At 41.6% G+C, this 15,956-nt stretch overlaps 2 protein-coding genes across 3 annotated transcripts in view; both read right to left on the reverse strand.

Moving 5' to 3' along the window:
• LOC135502178 (uncharacterized) overlaps positions 1-7,097 on the reverse strand; it is a 54,626-nt gene extending 47,529 nt beyond the window's left edge. The window contains exon 1 of one of the 2 annotated variants that reach the window (XM_064794809.1): positions 7,054-7,097. Coding sequence is in view for 1 of the 2 variants with exons in the window: in XM_064794806.1 (XP_064650876.1) it covers positions 647-653 (7 nt within the window). In the remaining variant the exon portion in view is untranslated. Of the gene's footprint in view, positions 1-646; positions 682-7,053 lie in introns of those variants that run through there. The other variant, XM_064794806.1, reaches the window with a different exon arrangement.
• A 4,462-nt stretch (positions 7,098-11,559) lies between these two features.
• LOC135502172 (large ribosomal subunit protein bL17m-like) lies at positions 11,560-13,386 on the reverse strand. Its single transcript, XM_064794798.1, has 4 exons — positions 13,119-13,386; positions 12,877-12,948; positions 12,496-12,634; positions 11,560-12,242 (listed from the first exon to the last, which is right to left on the reverse strand). Exons 1-4 carry the CDS (start codon positions 13,308-13,310, stop codon positions 12,037-12,039), a joined length of 609 nt encoding a protein of 202 aa, XP_064650868.1. The 5' UTR covers positions 13,311-13,386; the 3' UTR covers positions 11,560-12,036.
• Positions 13,387-15,956: the final 2,570 nt, after the last annotated feature.

Raw genomic sequence — 15,956 nt, forward strand, 5'->3', positions numbered from 1 at the left:
GTGGGCCAGTTATCATTTGACTCTTTGAGTGAGTAGGCCTGGGAGGTCGTAGACAACGAAAAGAAAGCTAATTTGGCCCGAGAAGGAACCAAAATGCCGCTCTTAATTCAGGTCTATTTGGATACAAAATTTGCCTCAAAACCGGTCTAGCGAAGAGAAGTACCTTTTTCTTACTGAAATCTTTGTGTAATTGTGATTTGAAATGTGTTCAATCGTGAGCAAATGAAACTGGACTCCATGATCGACGATGCTTGGGATTTTGTGTCCTCCAAGTCTGCTTGCGCCAAACAGCCGTTTTGGCGGGAAATCTCCATAAAAGCGGGAAATTGCCATTGCATAACATGCAGAACACTGATTACATTTCATTACCGAAAAATTGCAAATATACAACAGTATATCTTATTTCGATCGAGAAATAAATGAAATTTTTTGAAAACTCGACTGCCGCGTGAATAACTAGGCCGGGGTTATGGATCTCAATGTCATGACGAAAGCAAGCTATATCTGGCAGGAAACCTGCCACAACTTAACTTCTTTTGGTTGCTTATTATCTTTCCTTACGAAAATAATGCAAATATACCACAATATCTCATTATTTCGATCTAAAAATAAATGAAATTATTGAAAAATTGACAGCGTCACGAACCTTTCATCCTGCTGTGCCGAAATCTCGAGGTGGAAAGGCAATTCTGAACGCCGCCTATCAACAAGTTGAATATTTTCAAATGGGGCTCTCTTGACTTCATTAACAAATTACAATGATGGGAAATACAATGCGGCATTCTCTCATTCCGGAACCGAGGGGAGGAGCAACGCAGAGAGATGAGATATTTCTCATCTCCTTGCTCTGAGGCGCTTAAAGGTGCCGGAGAAGTTTTAGATTTAGGCCTATACACTCTTAAAAATGAAGGTTTTTCATCTTCTGAAAAACCATTAACTGTTTTTCGGCGAACACACATATGCTCCCCGTAGAGTTTTTTTTGGTAAATTGAAGAAAAAAAACAAATGGTTTTAGAGATTGTGGAAAGCCTCATCGCTGAAAAAAGCCTCTACTGGGTGCATATTCGTGTTGGCTGAAAAATCATTTGGTTCTTCAAGGGCTGAAAAACCTTTATTTCTAAGAGTGCCCAGAACTGGTCAAAACTTTCGTCTTACCGAAATTGATATCAACCAACACATAAATATATCATTTATATAGTGATGGCGTTGGTAGCATTTAAGCCCATGGGAGAGAGACAAGACAAAGTAGGCCTACTGACAAACTGAAAAACCGAAAAGAAGTTTAAACAGGTGACGCATTTGAACGGCAACGCCGTGGAGATCTTCATCGTCATATCACACTCTTAAAAACAAAGATTTTGGAGGTTTTGAAAAATCGTTTACAGATATGCACCCTGCAGACTGATGAAGTGTCGAACGGTTTCACGAGTTACTACACAACGATATTTTGTATTCCGGATCGGACTTGTGCATGAGACGGAAATAATCCGTCGTATTTCAAGTCATTCGACTTGGATAATGACTTCGTTATATCGATTCTTGTGCACAGGTACAAATTGGAATTTAAAAATGTCGTTGTAAATGTCAATATGAAAACGTTTGAATATGAATTAAACCGAATCGATCACCTGATAACTAAGTATAATTCAATCTCGGAGAGCGCAAACTCTGTATTATTTTGTATGTTAAGCATTTAAATGGAAGTAGTTACATACGGTTACGGAATTGTCTGAATTCCACTGATGAAGCTGGTCGAAATGAACGCCCAGGCCGGGTTGAGAGTGCAACAGGTGGTTCAGCAAGATCGCGATGCTTTGTAATAATAGAAGAAAGCAGGGACCGGTTCCTCAAAATCTATGTTTTCCACTTACTTTGGTTGGCGTGACGTTTACGCCAGGTTCTCACCTACTGCCTCTCTTGCCAATCTTGCCTAATCGATTGATGGATTTGACCAATAAACCAATAAGAGGAAAATGATAGAGGTCTTATGCCGAATATAGTGCTCGAGGGTGCAGTTAGGCCTGGTTAAAATCAAAGTGTTAAGAGGTAGGCCGTGTTAGTAATAAGAGTGTTTTCTTGTACAACCGGGCCCTGCCTGGGTTGGGTTGCTCAAAACCACGTTAGCTTAAAACACAGTCGTTAAGGCTGTCAATGTTATTAAGATCAATTAAAACAGAAAACGGGAACTTTAGGCATGAGCTTTTTCGTGAAATAAACTGTATGATTACATATTACTACCGGTAGATAAGAAGTTTTTGAGACAACAACTACGATATCTCTGTACATTTGCTATTGGTACAGATGACGAAACCCGACGGGTTTTCTGTCTGGTTGACCATTTGGTTGCGGTTTTAGTTTGTTCGTCGAAGTTTCAGAATGACAGAGATCCGAATGAGACGCCACTCCCAGCAATACTTTTCGACTTCAGTGACAGTCACTGGCGGAATACTCGCCGGTCAGGCATGTTCACATTTTGACTGGTCGGAGAACTTACTAAACATTGACAAAATAGGGAAGATTGTTTAGAGTTCAATATTATGTTTCTTCATTCGCCAAAGACCACAGTTCTTCACCAGATACGTTGAAAATAGTCAATTTCCGTCTGCGCTCTGCCGACACTTTAAAGTGAAGGTTTCTGAGCTTTTGAAAACAGGCTTTTTTAGCGGTCGCAAATACAAAACCTTTGGGGGTTTTCATGGGATATGATAACCGTCAGTGGTTTTTCAGTAGTAAAATTCAGTAGGTCAAAACCCATAAGCAGTTTTTCAATTCCCGAAAACCCTTCATGCGGTCCGTTGCATATTGTCGGCGCTAAAAAGCGCTTCAACGGTTTTCAAAAACTCATAGTAATTTCAAGTTAGTTTCACGAGTGCAGACCCAATAATGAAATAAAGTAAATATGCAATCAACAACGATTCTGTTACTTTTAGGTGAGAAACGTTAGAAAAGATCATCCGCAGTACTAACCTTGCATCCTCCCGCGAAGAGACCCGGATGTAAAAAGGCTGTTCACCACATCGCCAACGACGACCACGCGGAGACCTTCGCTGACCGGGCGACACTTGACTTAATTACAAAATTAAGATGGCTGCGATTCAATGAAACCACAATTTGGACATTCTTTCATCGTCATCATCATTGAAGCATCCTGATACTTGTTGATCTTTGCAGATATTTTTCCTTTCAAGCTTAGTACATTGATATGACGAGTTGGTTAGGAGTACTGAGTTTAGCCCGATCAATATAAGACGTTTTGTTAAATGTGTAGGTTTAGGACATTTTGTTTGAATTTTTCCACCAAATTGTCCTTATCGGGTGTATGCGGATTGCAGTACAATATGAAGATGGAAGAAATGTTGCCTGTTGCCTTTGCATTTCTGAATTCAACAGGACGCTGAACAGAGAACAAATCCAAACTGGAATAAGAAAACTAGAGATCTGTTGAATAGATTGTGATCATTATGTTTGGTTTAGGCATAATGGTATCGGGACAAATTAAATTATTGTGTCCGCGATTAGTGAACCAAACTAATAACAGAAATAAATGTCTAGTCAAACATTAGCTCTTGAGAATAAATGTTATACAGCTTTTGGAGAAAAAAGGGTTTTTCAGCCCATGCACACTAACACGCACCCCGATGACTTCAGGGATTTTGTTTACAGGGAAATGAACAAGTTCAAAAACAATAAGGGGTTTTTCATTTCTTGTCTAACAGATCTCTAGTGCATGGGTGCAGTGTTGGCTGGAATACCCTAAAATGTTTTTGAAATGCTCCAAACCCCTTATTTGAGAGTGTACGTTTGACGAGGCCAGGAGAACAAGATAAACCGAAATGGACTCAAGATTACAACCAAACACGACTTAGAGTAATCGCTCGCTTCAAAATACCGCCAAAGCATAATACATTTCAAAAGGCAGTCTGTAGGTTGAAAATCTATTGACTCGACGCACGGACAGACGAGTATCAGTCCCTTGGAAAACATTGCTGCAACAAGTGCGTAACGGTATGAAGTGATTCTGCCGTTCTCATGCGGTAAATTTAGTATTGAATTTCATTCCACCACTGGTATAAAGCAGTTGGTTAGATATCTAACTCTCCTGACTATAGGGATGTGACGGTACCGACAGCAAAAGAAACTGAAAGATTTCTCATGTGTGAAATTGTCCATACTAACAAAAGTATCCTCAGAAAAATGCCAATTTTTCGCCCGATTTCGGTAATGCGAAGTTTGATAAAGAGCGGAGGCATATATCATTCAATTTCTACTGTCAAATCAACCTTTGTCATGAGGAGAAATAGAGCTCTCTCCTAAGAATGGTGGAGGAAACGTCACATCCCTGTGGAAACTGGCAGTGCAACTGACAAAAATGTCATCGAAATCATCAGTGAAGATGGTCGAAGTGCCTGTTCTGTTCAATGTGAACATGTCTATCCAGCATGTGTACAGCGAAGTATTTCTGACTCTGTTTAATAATAGAACTAAGTCGCAAGTCTTTAAAAAAATCAAACGCTTCTGATGGGAGCGCCTGCGACTAAATTCATCGATGACGTTATGGAGTCTGTGATAAATACTCTACATGAATCTACATTATATGCTAGCCTTACACTTTTTCAAATAAGGGTTTTTGAGCTACGGAAAAACCTCTTAGGGGTATTCAGCCAACATAAATATTCACCCTCTTGATTTGTTCAGTGTCAATGAAAAACCCTGTTTTCCCAAGGTCAAACACGTACCTTCAGGGGCGTTTGAGGTTCCTTAAAAACCCATCTTTTGTTTTGATAGCTGGAATCACGGACAGTGTTGGTTTTGAGAGGAGTAAACGAGAAATCTCAGGTTCGAATAATCGATCTCAATTGGATGACTCACGTCTGTCTAGACGACGATGATGACATAACATAGTAAAAAAACAACATTACATCGACGGAGTTTTTTCTATCATCTTCTTGCCGAGACACACTCTTCAAACAACGGTTTTTGAGCTTTTCAAAACCTTAGGGGTGTTTCACCCTACTCAAATATAGAACAGAAAATAAAGAACGAGGTTTTTCAGGGAAATGAAACCGAAGCCTTTGAGTGTTCCTACAAGCTCAAAAACCTAGGGGTTTTATTCGACGCTGGCCTTTACCCAACACAATTAATGAACATGGGTTTGCTTAAGCATGGCTGGCGACGCCAAAGCAACCAAAAATATCGATTATTGCAGGCATTCATATAAGGGAGATAATTATGCTCCAGTATCACAGCTAAGAAGATCCAGTTACCATGGCAACCATACATCCTGCCGCTGCCTCAGTTCAGGAACATTATGCAGACTGCGCATAAAATGGCAGGCAGAAGACGGGATGAGCTTGAGACAAACGATAACGAAATATTTAAATTCTGCCGATGAATTTAAAAAATGATTGCGCGTCCACTTCGCCCAGATTATATTCTTTCTAGTCATTTGAAAAGGATTACAAAAAACGATGCAGAAGAGCTGAAAAGCTTATGCGAAAACGATTTTTTTAATTTCGTTCCGTCCTACTTAACATAATCATTGTGCGGAATTTATAATGACCTGACTAGCGTTGTGGTTGTTGTTCCCGTTGATATTTTTGTAAGGTACCACGAAGTTTTGATGTAGTTGGAGGGGATATTAATTACTTCTGGGCGGGATTCACAATGACAGAAACAAGCGGGAACCTGGGCCACGGTAAATTAGTAAAGAAAGTCCTCTTGCGGTTAGAGCTATTGGCCGTGCCTAACATTGCCTAAAGGGGTTGGTGTATGTGACAAAAGAGTTCCTTAGTGAACAGCCATATAGGCGTAGTACGCCTATGGCTGGTCAACTGAGCTTTTGAAAAACCAAATACGAATGCATGGTATAGGACGTTTTAATCGCAGCGGTTCGTGGTGTCGACTGAAATCATGGCAAGGACCACTAGGATTTAATTTGCTGCATATGGTCCTTTTTTGTCATTTTAGAATCGAAATTAATACTTCGCTGTAGGTCCTGGTTGTCTCATCAAGTTCGCTCTGGTCAGACCTCGAATTACAAAACTATATGTGGACTGTTGGCACCTCGGGTGTTACATTTTTGGCCTACAGAGCAGTTTTGATGAGACAACCAAGTAGTGCTGCTTCAAATATACAAGCCAACGATCAGTCCGACAAGACCTGCAGAAAAACCTTCCAGACAGATTTTTAAATACTTTCTGGTTTTACATAAACATGTCTGGCCTATTTGTGGATTTATAGGTAGTGCACTGAAAGGCCGAGTTTGCTCATGAGCGAGAGCTGTCAAATTTGACTAATATGTTATTAATTGCTTCTTGGTACACTCATTGATTGGTTTCAAAACAGAACTTTCAAATATATGAACATGAACGATTATGAACATTTGGAAATAAGAAAACCAAGCAAGGAATGATAAAATAAATACCCTGAAGTATGTTGGAAAAGGTCAATGATCAGGCCTATGACTTGTATGCAAATCAAAAGCCTGGTCACTGACATTGGGGTTGGGCCAAAACCCTACCGCCAGAGAAGAAATTATAACACGAGGTTCCTGGTCTCAACATTACTTATATGGGTGTGGTACCATAGATCAATAATCAAACCCAACACTTGTTGTCTGAGGCTGCGTTTATATAGAGTTCAAGTTGTCACATTTAACCTGTTACTTGTCATTTGTGAAATGAAGAACGAACAAGTCATTTCCAAAGATTGGGCTACGTACGATTCATGATGTCACATTGTCGGGTTAAGTCTTTGTCAATAACTCGAGTACAATAACATGGAGGTGACAACGTGAATTCTGTGTAACTGCGGCCTAGCCCGTGAAATTTGGCAAGGGACAACGCCTTATCATATGTTAACCACAAGATACGTTTCAGAGTGTTTTCGCCTCATTATTTGGGAAGGCTGAAAGATTTTTCTCCGTTTCCCCCTACTGAAAAGGCATTGTCTCTCTAGTTGTCTATTGTATGCAGACACTGTGCATCAACCACAGGTGTTACATCGGCCTAACATACCGACAAAAAACGAGAAATATTAGTATAGTATGCTTACCAAAACCTTGGCGGTCAAGATGACACTTGGCTTACCGACAGGGAGCTGCATAGATTATGGCATTTATCTGTCCGAAATGAGCAGGCTACCTTACCCATCTCCAGAAGGAGCAGTTTTATGCGGCCGACCGATGATTCCAATACTCAATGCCTCAGTATGACTCGTAAATGTGTCCTTTCCCTGACCCAGCTTATTGATTCGAACTACCTGTCGAGTCTGTCTATTTCATCAATGGTTATCGACCCGCATATGTCAATGTTGCCCTTCATATGATGGAAAAGGACTCACGCGGTTTTGCAATATTTATGTCGGTGTAAAGTCCGACTCGTCTATACATGATGTCAATTTTCAAAATGAAAAGCACACACGACAATGTTATCAACCGTGCAATGCATTTTAAAGGTCGCATGTATGGGACACATTCTAAAACACCTCAGTTTCCAAGTCTTATTTTGATAATTGATTATGCATTAGCCTCGTTATGACCACAGAGGTTTTGGTGAGACAACTGTATAACATCTTTGGTTGGTATAAAATGGGTCAACAGCAGTTTATGAATAAGGTTACGAAATCGATACCTCATGTCGGTATTGGTTGTCTCACCTAACACCGCTCGGTTGGTGGTGACAAACTGCCCAAAAAACCCTAAGACCTATTAGAGCTTCACCTTCGCGGTGTTTGGTGGGACGACCAATACCTCCATTTTGGTGTTTCGAATTCCAATAAGAATTAACATCACACAAGAGCAAGGAAGAAATCAACCAAAAAATCAAACACATGTACCATTAGAAGAAAATGTAGAAAATACTTACCTTCATGCTGTCTTCGAAATGCTATCTTGGATGGAAGTATTGAAAGACAAATACAGGTGGATATAGATTATTGATTTATTGATTAGCTGATGTCTGGTTCTGATGCAAAAATATAGTGATGCAGTGCAACTGATGAGACCAATCACGCCATTTAATTGGCCTACAGACCTTTCAGGGAGGGATCGATATGGCGCGTCTCATATCCAGACATGCCACCAGTTGGTGAATGTGTCCATGATGTCTATCGTGTAAGCATGAAATGTGGGTACGGTCAGGGCCACTGAGGCTGTTGACCAACAGCAAACTCTTTTCATTTTACCAACAGAACGGAGCAGCCACCCAGGCGTACAAGTGTGCTGTCCGACCTTCGTCATTTGCAGGGAACCAAGGCGAGTCATCGAAATTAGACCGAAATTATCGCAACTACTGGCATGGCATGTACATCTCAACGTACCCTTTGTATACAATGTATTCGCATAGATGATAGCGCATTTGAAACGCCCGAAAAAAGAGGGCCGTCACACTGCCTCTACAGCCACCAAAAACCACGATTTCGCTCACTTTATTGATATCTACATTGCTGCTGAATCGCAGAAAACACCTAGAGGAAAACAGGTCGGATCTGCAACCGAATTTGCTTACAATTTTAAAAAGAATATCGCAATATATTTTGCTGTTTGGAAATCTCCGCCATATGTGATTAGTTGTTGTGATAGGTTGATGACTTCCGCCCCTGCCGGAAAACTGGCCGGCGCGATGTCTCTGTGACGAAGACGGGAGGATACGGAGGATACGGAGAGGATACATATTGTTTGTTAATCTGATATTTCAATAATGGGACGCACAGTTAAAATAATTCGGGCCAAGCCCAATACATAATCTATTGTCTTTAAACAAAGCCCACTCGCACCGAGGCCTAAATTCCCATTGTTCTACTGTATTTTACCCGAAACAGTTCCATTGGGGTCGATGTCTTAACCGGCGAGGGCACATAAAAGTATTGTAAACCACAGAGAGCCTGATATACCCGAATCTGTTATGATTAATAATCACGGTTTGGTTATTCAAATAATAGTTCATGATAAAGAAGAGGAGAGCTTTTGAACGTTGGCACTCAAAAAGTAGAACATTATTCATGAGCCAACCTCTGGACCAAATTGACTGTGCATAAGTTCATAACCTATTGTATCCTACAATGTTAGTATGTTGTCAACTATCAGCCTATTGTGAAGGCTAATTTTCAATGACGGGTGTCAAGATTTTTGTCACACCCATTTTCAAAATTCAGGACAATTCGTCTGTTCCTCAAGATGCTCATTCCAAGAAGATTTCGTTTTATCGTCAAGTTGAATTATTATGTGTATGATCTAAAAAAATTCCGATTAAGACCCGAGACGGCATTTGTCACAATTATAGATGCTTTCATATTCAAATAATGTCGCTCATTTTTAACGAATAGGATCACACCATGACAGAAGGCACCGCAGCGAGAGCGCAGACGTCAGACAACCCAGACGCGCTTTTGGCGGGAAAATGTCTGAGCGCATTTCTTCTTTGGCCCTTCCCAGCGTGTGCCAACCACGGAATTTATTGATAGTACTCGATTTAGTCCTTTTTTGTGACCATGCGTTCAACGCACCCTAAATGGGCCCCTGACCCACAAATTTCGCTGTCGTCTGCAACCCGTCTGAGGCAGACAATGCGAATGTCTGAATCGGATGCAAAAATATGAAAATGAAGCGGTATTTTGATTGGTTAAAATCCACTCTTGGGTTTGATTAGAATAATCTAATTGATCACGTGGTGTCTACTGGAGAATATTTTTTCTCAAATACACCTGAAGAATTTCCTAGTTAATTCATGGCAAAACCGCAAATATTTGATCTAAAGACGGCTTTATAAAAACATATTGTGCATTCTGATGGTGCAAGGTGCGGGCATTCTAACGAAATCAATGTCTTCTGTTGCATAGAGACTGATGAGTGGAATATGTTAAAAGGCCCTAATCTTTTAAGTTCATAAGAAGAAATACACCATGGTCATGGACAGGGAACTCATGCCTTCTGCAGCCCCTCTGGAGTGCGGAGGGGGCCTCAGGACATGCTCTCATGGCAAGGTCTTTGAGAGAGAGCGAGTGAAGACACTGGACGCTGTGTTAGTCCTAGGTTGTCCCCCAAACTTGGTATTGAGAAAGATATATGTAGCCTATATAATTAGTTCTTGTCTTGTCGAAAAGGTTGGCTGTAGGAAACAAGAATACCATGAGGTGACCCCCCCCCCCCCCGGCATGAGGGCCGGGGTGACTGATAATCAAAAATCTTATCTACCTATCAGTTTAGAAATTCTGACATCTAACACCTGTGCTCTGATAATATGAAAATACTTTCTCCCTCCCTGCTCCCAGTAAATGAAAGTATACTCGTTCAGACGGACCATCTTGACCCTCAAGCCTGGGGTCCACTCCGCTGACCCGGACTCCGTTATGAGGGGAGGCAACGGATCGAGTAACTCTGATGGTTCAGAATGAGACGGACAGGACTCGCATTTGAAGACACTGTTGAAGACACAACGAAAGCCTTAATGGATCCACCTTGAAGTTTCTGCCATTGCTGGTGAAATGCAAAATGATGGAAATAAATTCAACAATGCCAATTCAGAAGACTATGAATTGATCTGAATTAAAAGGTTCCTACGAGATTTGTCCTAAAATCCAAATATCTACCAGAAGTGTTTTGAGTTATGGTTATGTATATAATAACTGGGGACTTTATGAAAGTGGGGAATATTAAGTCACTCCTGTCTTAGCCGTGCACACAACCATCTAAGACAACTTTCACTCCATGTGCCCGCCTCGGCTGGGCATCCCCCTTGTCTCAAGCCGGGTGTGTCAGTCTATCGCAGGGGAATACTAAGATACGCCATTCAAAAAGTTATACCAACTCGCATTGACATACTTTAATTCCAAGATTATCAAATGAATGCATGTCCAAAGTATCTCGATCTTATGTGGTAATCTATTGTTGATGAGACATATAGATATGGGGCCGAGATCATAAAATACTGTTACATGACCCGACACACGGTTGAAGAATCGAGACTGTCCTTGCCATATCAAAGATGTCTCCATCTGCTGGCCATGGCCAGCAATGCAACGAAATTATTTGCAGATCACATCGACTGGTTGGGAGTCTGATATGCCATCTATAATGTAAATTTTGGATATATCATCGCCATCCAAAAGCCCAAACTCATGAGCCAGAGGTTTCAAGCAACAAGGTTTCCATCTATAGAGACCAGCGCTTCCTACAGCATTGGTCTCCCTTACCAATAGAAAATTGTGTCTTTCTGTCCAGGTTTATGCAAGGAGTTGAGACCGTCTCCAATTGTCTCCGTCTCTCTCTGTGCACCGATGGCCTTTGCCCAAGGGCCAAGCACACAATGGAGTCGGTTTCCCTGGGACACTTTACCCTAGGAGTAAAGATTTCCGGCCCAAGGCCAAACATAACAGTCTCCAAAATATCAGATAGACCATGTAGAGACCAAGTCACAATCAGACACCCCTCATACAAAACTTATCAGAAAGACACAAATCTACATCACCATCTGCTTTTTGCTGAAACAAGGTGTCACAGCATAAAAGCAAGGAAGTAGGATTGAAGAAAGACTTTTCACCAAGGAAGGAAGAAAAGAGACATTTATTGTCTGAAATCTTTATTGAAAAACATCCTCATTTGCACCATCTGATGCACACACCCAGTCCAGATAGAGGACGACCCTGATGCACACACCCAGTCCAGATAGAGGACGACCCTGATGTACACCGCTCCAGGGTCAATTACTCCCATGACCCCTCTTTTCAAGGCTGAACTCCAAATCGAAATTGTTTCACTTGAATCCTTCTTCTTACCATCCAGAGGGGTTCTGCTAATGACCAAACATCAGTGAGCAGATCAGCACCCAATTTATCATCATTACCATTTTTGTCGAGGCAACTGACTTCATTCTACCTCAGATGGCAGCATTCTTAAGCTCAACAACACCATCAACAAGCAATACACTTTTGATAGTATCCCGAGACTGAAACAAAGCTTTTCGATACTTGAAAACCTGGCGATCTCAATTCAAGTTATCGTGAACCCCACATTTAAACATGCAGTCTGGCCAGTCATTATCACACTTGTGTACCCTCCCCCGTTTCCCCTATTTTTAAATCTGCCATGTCCTTTAAAATACTCTCTGCTTTCTCATCCGAAAGAACGTCTTTGCCGCTCGTAGCAAGCGTAGGTTTATATTCCTTCGCTGCCTCCTGCAGGAGGACATTCACCAGGCTATTTTTGAGATTTCGCTGCTGGGGTCGGACGGGTGGCCATGGATTTCCTGCAAAGAGAAAACAATATTAATAACAAGTAACATGAAGAGTGTGACATACTCCCTAGGATAAGAGACGTCCCATCACAAATATATGTTTCATTTTCATCAAGGATTATTCATTAGCCTCATTTTGACCGATATTTTAGCTCCACCAAGGCAGGGCTTGGTGGGGCAACCAATACCTCCAGTTCCATATCAAAGCCTTTCATAACAAAGTTCACTGCATGTTCACACACTGGTTCATTTATACAACACTCACCTTTTAATTCTAATAAACCGCAATCAATCATGCCACCAGGGTATTTTGCTGGTAATTTGTATATACTGGTAAAGGCCGAGGATGAATTATGATATCTGGGCACTAACACTTTGAACAATTTGTGGATGAGATCCTTTTCCTGCAATAAAAATAAGGGAGCTCTCATGAGACTGGGATGAACACAACAGGCCATACACTTTTTCCTTTTTTCAAAACATCAACTTGACTAAAGGCATCGCATCATTTTGATCCGCAGTTCAAAACTGTTCTGTATAATTGACCTTGAGTCCCTGGTTTAGGACGAAGAGAGTAAATTCCTCTCCATCTTGTCAAACTGAGGCATGTAAATGACATCTCATCGGCATCGCAGCTTCAACTCACCAGAAGCCAAAAATCTGCCATATCCATTGTCGCTTTGTGTCGATCTCCATTCTTGATGGCATCATGAATAAGCTGAAATAATTATGAGAAAAGATCACCATCAGACTATCAGTGGCCGGCTTTACATGCATATTTGTTTTGGGGGGGGGGGGGGGGGGTGGTCGATCAGATATCGCTCTAGAGAATCCTTAACATTACCTAAAGGACATTACAAAGGAGAGACTCATGACCACATGGCTTACCCTCTCAACGTAACCTCTCGCCTCGTCCGCCCTTGGATAGGACATTTCCAACCTCTCAAACCTGACCATCGCGGTCACCACCTGTCTGAGCCTCATTATTCGCCCCTCGGGTCCTGACCCCGGCCCCAATGTAGCTTTGAGCTTCCTAGGAGTTGGCTGGAAGCGAAACTTTAGCATTCTTGGCGCTGACATTCTCTTTTATGGGAGAAAATGGGTTTTTTTCAACGTTTCTCGTGGAGAAATTTGAGATTTCTTCTCAACCGGAACTCATGGCTTTATTTGTGCGCATTCGTTATTGCGCATATCTGAGGCCGAAAGGGATTTCGGAATTGATGTACTTTACACGGGGTGTGGCTGAAAGAATGCAGACCACTTTCGTCAGTACAATGCTTTGATATCAGAGATCTGGCTAAAGTTTGTATAAAGCTTGATATCTTGGTATTAGTTTCCTGTCTGATGGGACATCTTTGGACTGAACCGGCCAGGAGCCGCCCCAGCTCGTACCTCGCCTCTCCTGGGTGATGATGGTGGTGTTGTTGGTGGGGGGGGGGGGGGTCCAGATTGTTCGAAATCTACCTCTCTTCAGGTTGCAGCACCAGCATCCAGGGCATCTCTGGTACTGTAATATAAACGTAACTCTTACTTCAGTCTAATTACATTTTGTATGTCTACCAGTACTTGTAATCACACCTTGTAATAATCAGCACATCTCTTGCTTATCCATGTGTAAGTTATCCCTTAATCCTGCTCGGATTATGCACCAGAAGTGCCGGGGGAGGCCGCGGGAAAGACCATTACGTATTGGCAGAAATCTCTACTTATTACGCAATGCTTGTATCGGTAATTAATATGTTACTGGGTGTTTGTGATGGTCGTTTATGCAATGGAAGTTATCGTGGCTGGTGCGATCATGGGGTAAATCAGTTGGCCAGTCCTACCCAACACGTGTACTGTTTCAACCCTCCAATTTTCGCCATTCTCGAAATTTTCTGAACACTTTTTTCATTGTGATTTTCATTTTGTGGGAATAAAGAAACTAAGGCCTGGTGCTGTAACACCATAATCTGTTGGGGGAATGGTTTTGTGTTTTGACCGCACCGAATAAAGGGGCCATTTGCGGATGTGGTTTATTCAACCATTGTTGCGTCACCCCTTATAGAACAAGGGTGCGTTGTTGCGTCACACTGTTACCCTTCTTAAACTTGCGACAAATCGCTCTTATGCAAGACGATTAGTCTCGCAATGATGACGTAAGAGTTATTAGCGTTTAGTCGATGAAAAACGCGACTTGTTAACTTTGAATGACATTATTGTACTTACCGATAATATATTGAGAGAAGAAAACAATGGCTAGCTGTTTGTATTGTCAGAATTTATATTAATTATTCCTCCATTAAAGTGTCGGTCATCATTCAGTATGGGCCCTTATTCGGTGTCATCAAAAACTAACTCGATTTTCCATAACTTGCTATTTTATCATCTGATACTTACACTGGTGCAGTGTACTTACACTGGTGCAGTGTACTTACACTGGTGCAGTGTTGCTAAGAACAACTTTATGACCAGCGGTGACAATGCACCCGGGGGGGGGGGGGGGTAGCGGGCTGTAAGTTTTACATCAAAATGAATATACTTGACTTAAATTAGAGATTTTCATCTACAGACCTAAAATGTATGTCTTAAGTAATTTCTCAGAACCCTCAGCAAACGCCAGACGTTATGTATACTTTATACAGATGTACTCGGGGTTGCCATACTAAGTATGACGTCATGTTACTTAGCCTAAATGCCGATACCTTTAGTCTGTATTATACATCATGACGTAACAGAATCAACGGGCCGCCAACAGTGACGTAATAAACCCAACGGATGTCACGTACATATACATACACACATACAAATTGAATTACCAACCACTCATAAAAGCACTAATTGTTCAAGCCTAAGACACACAGGTGTATTATGCGCCAACTGATGGATGATTACTTCAGGAAAGTTGGGGAGATTTCACTTCTGGACTCGCATCCTGCACCCTTTTAGTTGCAGACCACACCCGGGATTTCCCGCCATTTCGTCATCGCACAGCCGGCGGGCATAAACAGGTAAAAAAGCACTCCTTTATCGAATGTTACGTCACCCGTATTACGAACACTGCTAGATTGTACTAACCCCTCCAGCGTAACTTGGCTCAAATCATCCGTGGAAGTGGATACCAATTACGTCTTAATCTTTGTTCTTCTTAGCTTGGAACTTATTCCAGAAATCTCTCCAATCTCCTGTTTCATAAGTTGCGCAACTCCTAAAATTACTCTGTCTAAAATAAATATCCCCTCTCTCAATACCAGTTCACGACTTCACGGAGCAACACGCGATTTTCCTTCTCAGCGCCCAAAAGTACGTTTTACAAGAAAAGGGAAAGGGTCTAAAGAATCATTTGGTAAGTTTCTGATCAGAACTGAAATTCCCGATTCCTTTTCTGAACACTATTTCGAATCTCTGATGTCATCAATAACCTATCGATATCGATCATGAGAAGATTCGAAGATCGCGCTAAGACCCGCGTTCAGATCAATCGAAATACTACATATCAAACCTATACGATATGTTTTGCTATCGCCATTGAGGTATCTATCTTTGAATAAAACTGCCTTGCTATCCCTAATCCGGGTCCTAGGGGGAGCGGGGAGCGGGGGCTGATGTTGTACCGTATGCGATGATGAAGGTTTCACTTGTTATCGATCTGAGTATCACAGTGCAGAGAGTTTCTTCATGGTGATCTATTAACTATTCCACAGCATATTTCTGACGTACCAATATTGACGTCGTGGCATGTGGAAC

The sequence above is a fragment of the Lineus longissimus genome, chromosome 18, assembly GCF_910592395.1.
Source record: "Lineus longissimus chromosome 18, tnLinLong1.2, whole genome shotgun sequence".
Lineage (NCBI taxonomy): Eukaryota > Metazoa > Nemertea > Pilidiophora > Heteronemertea > Lineidae > Lineus > Lineus longissimus.

Bases quoted from the DNA above. Each gene is read 5' to 3' on its own strand.
- LOC135502172 (XM_064794798.1), bottom strand. From the start codon at position 13,310: ATGTCAGCGCCAAGAATGCTAAAGTTTCGCTTCCAGCCAACTCCTAGG. The intron at 12,949-13,118 runs GTAAGCCATGTG...TAATTATTTCAG, and splicing joins CGAGAGGTTACGTTGAGAGG to CTTATTCATGATGCCATCAA. The intron at 12,243-12,495 runs GTGAGTGTTGTA...TTCTCTTTGCAG, and splicing joins CGGTTTATTAGAATTAAAAG to GAAATCCATGGCCACCCGTC.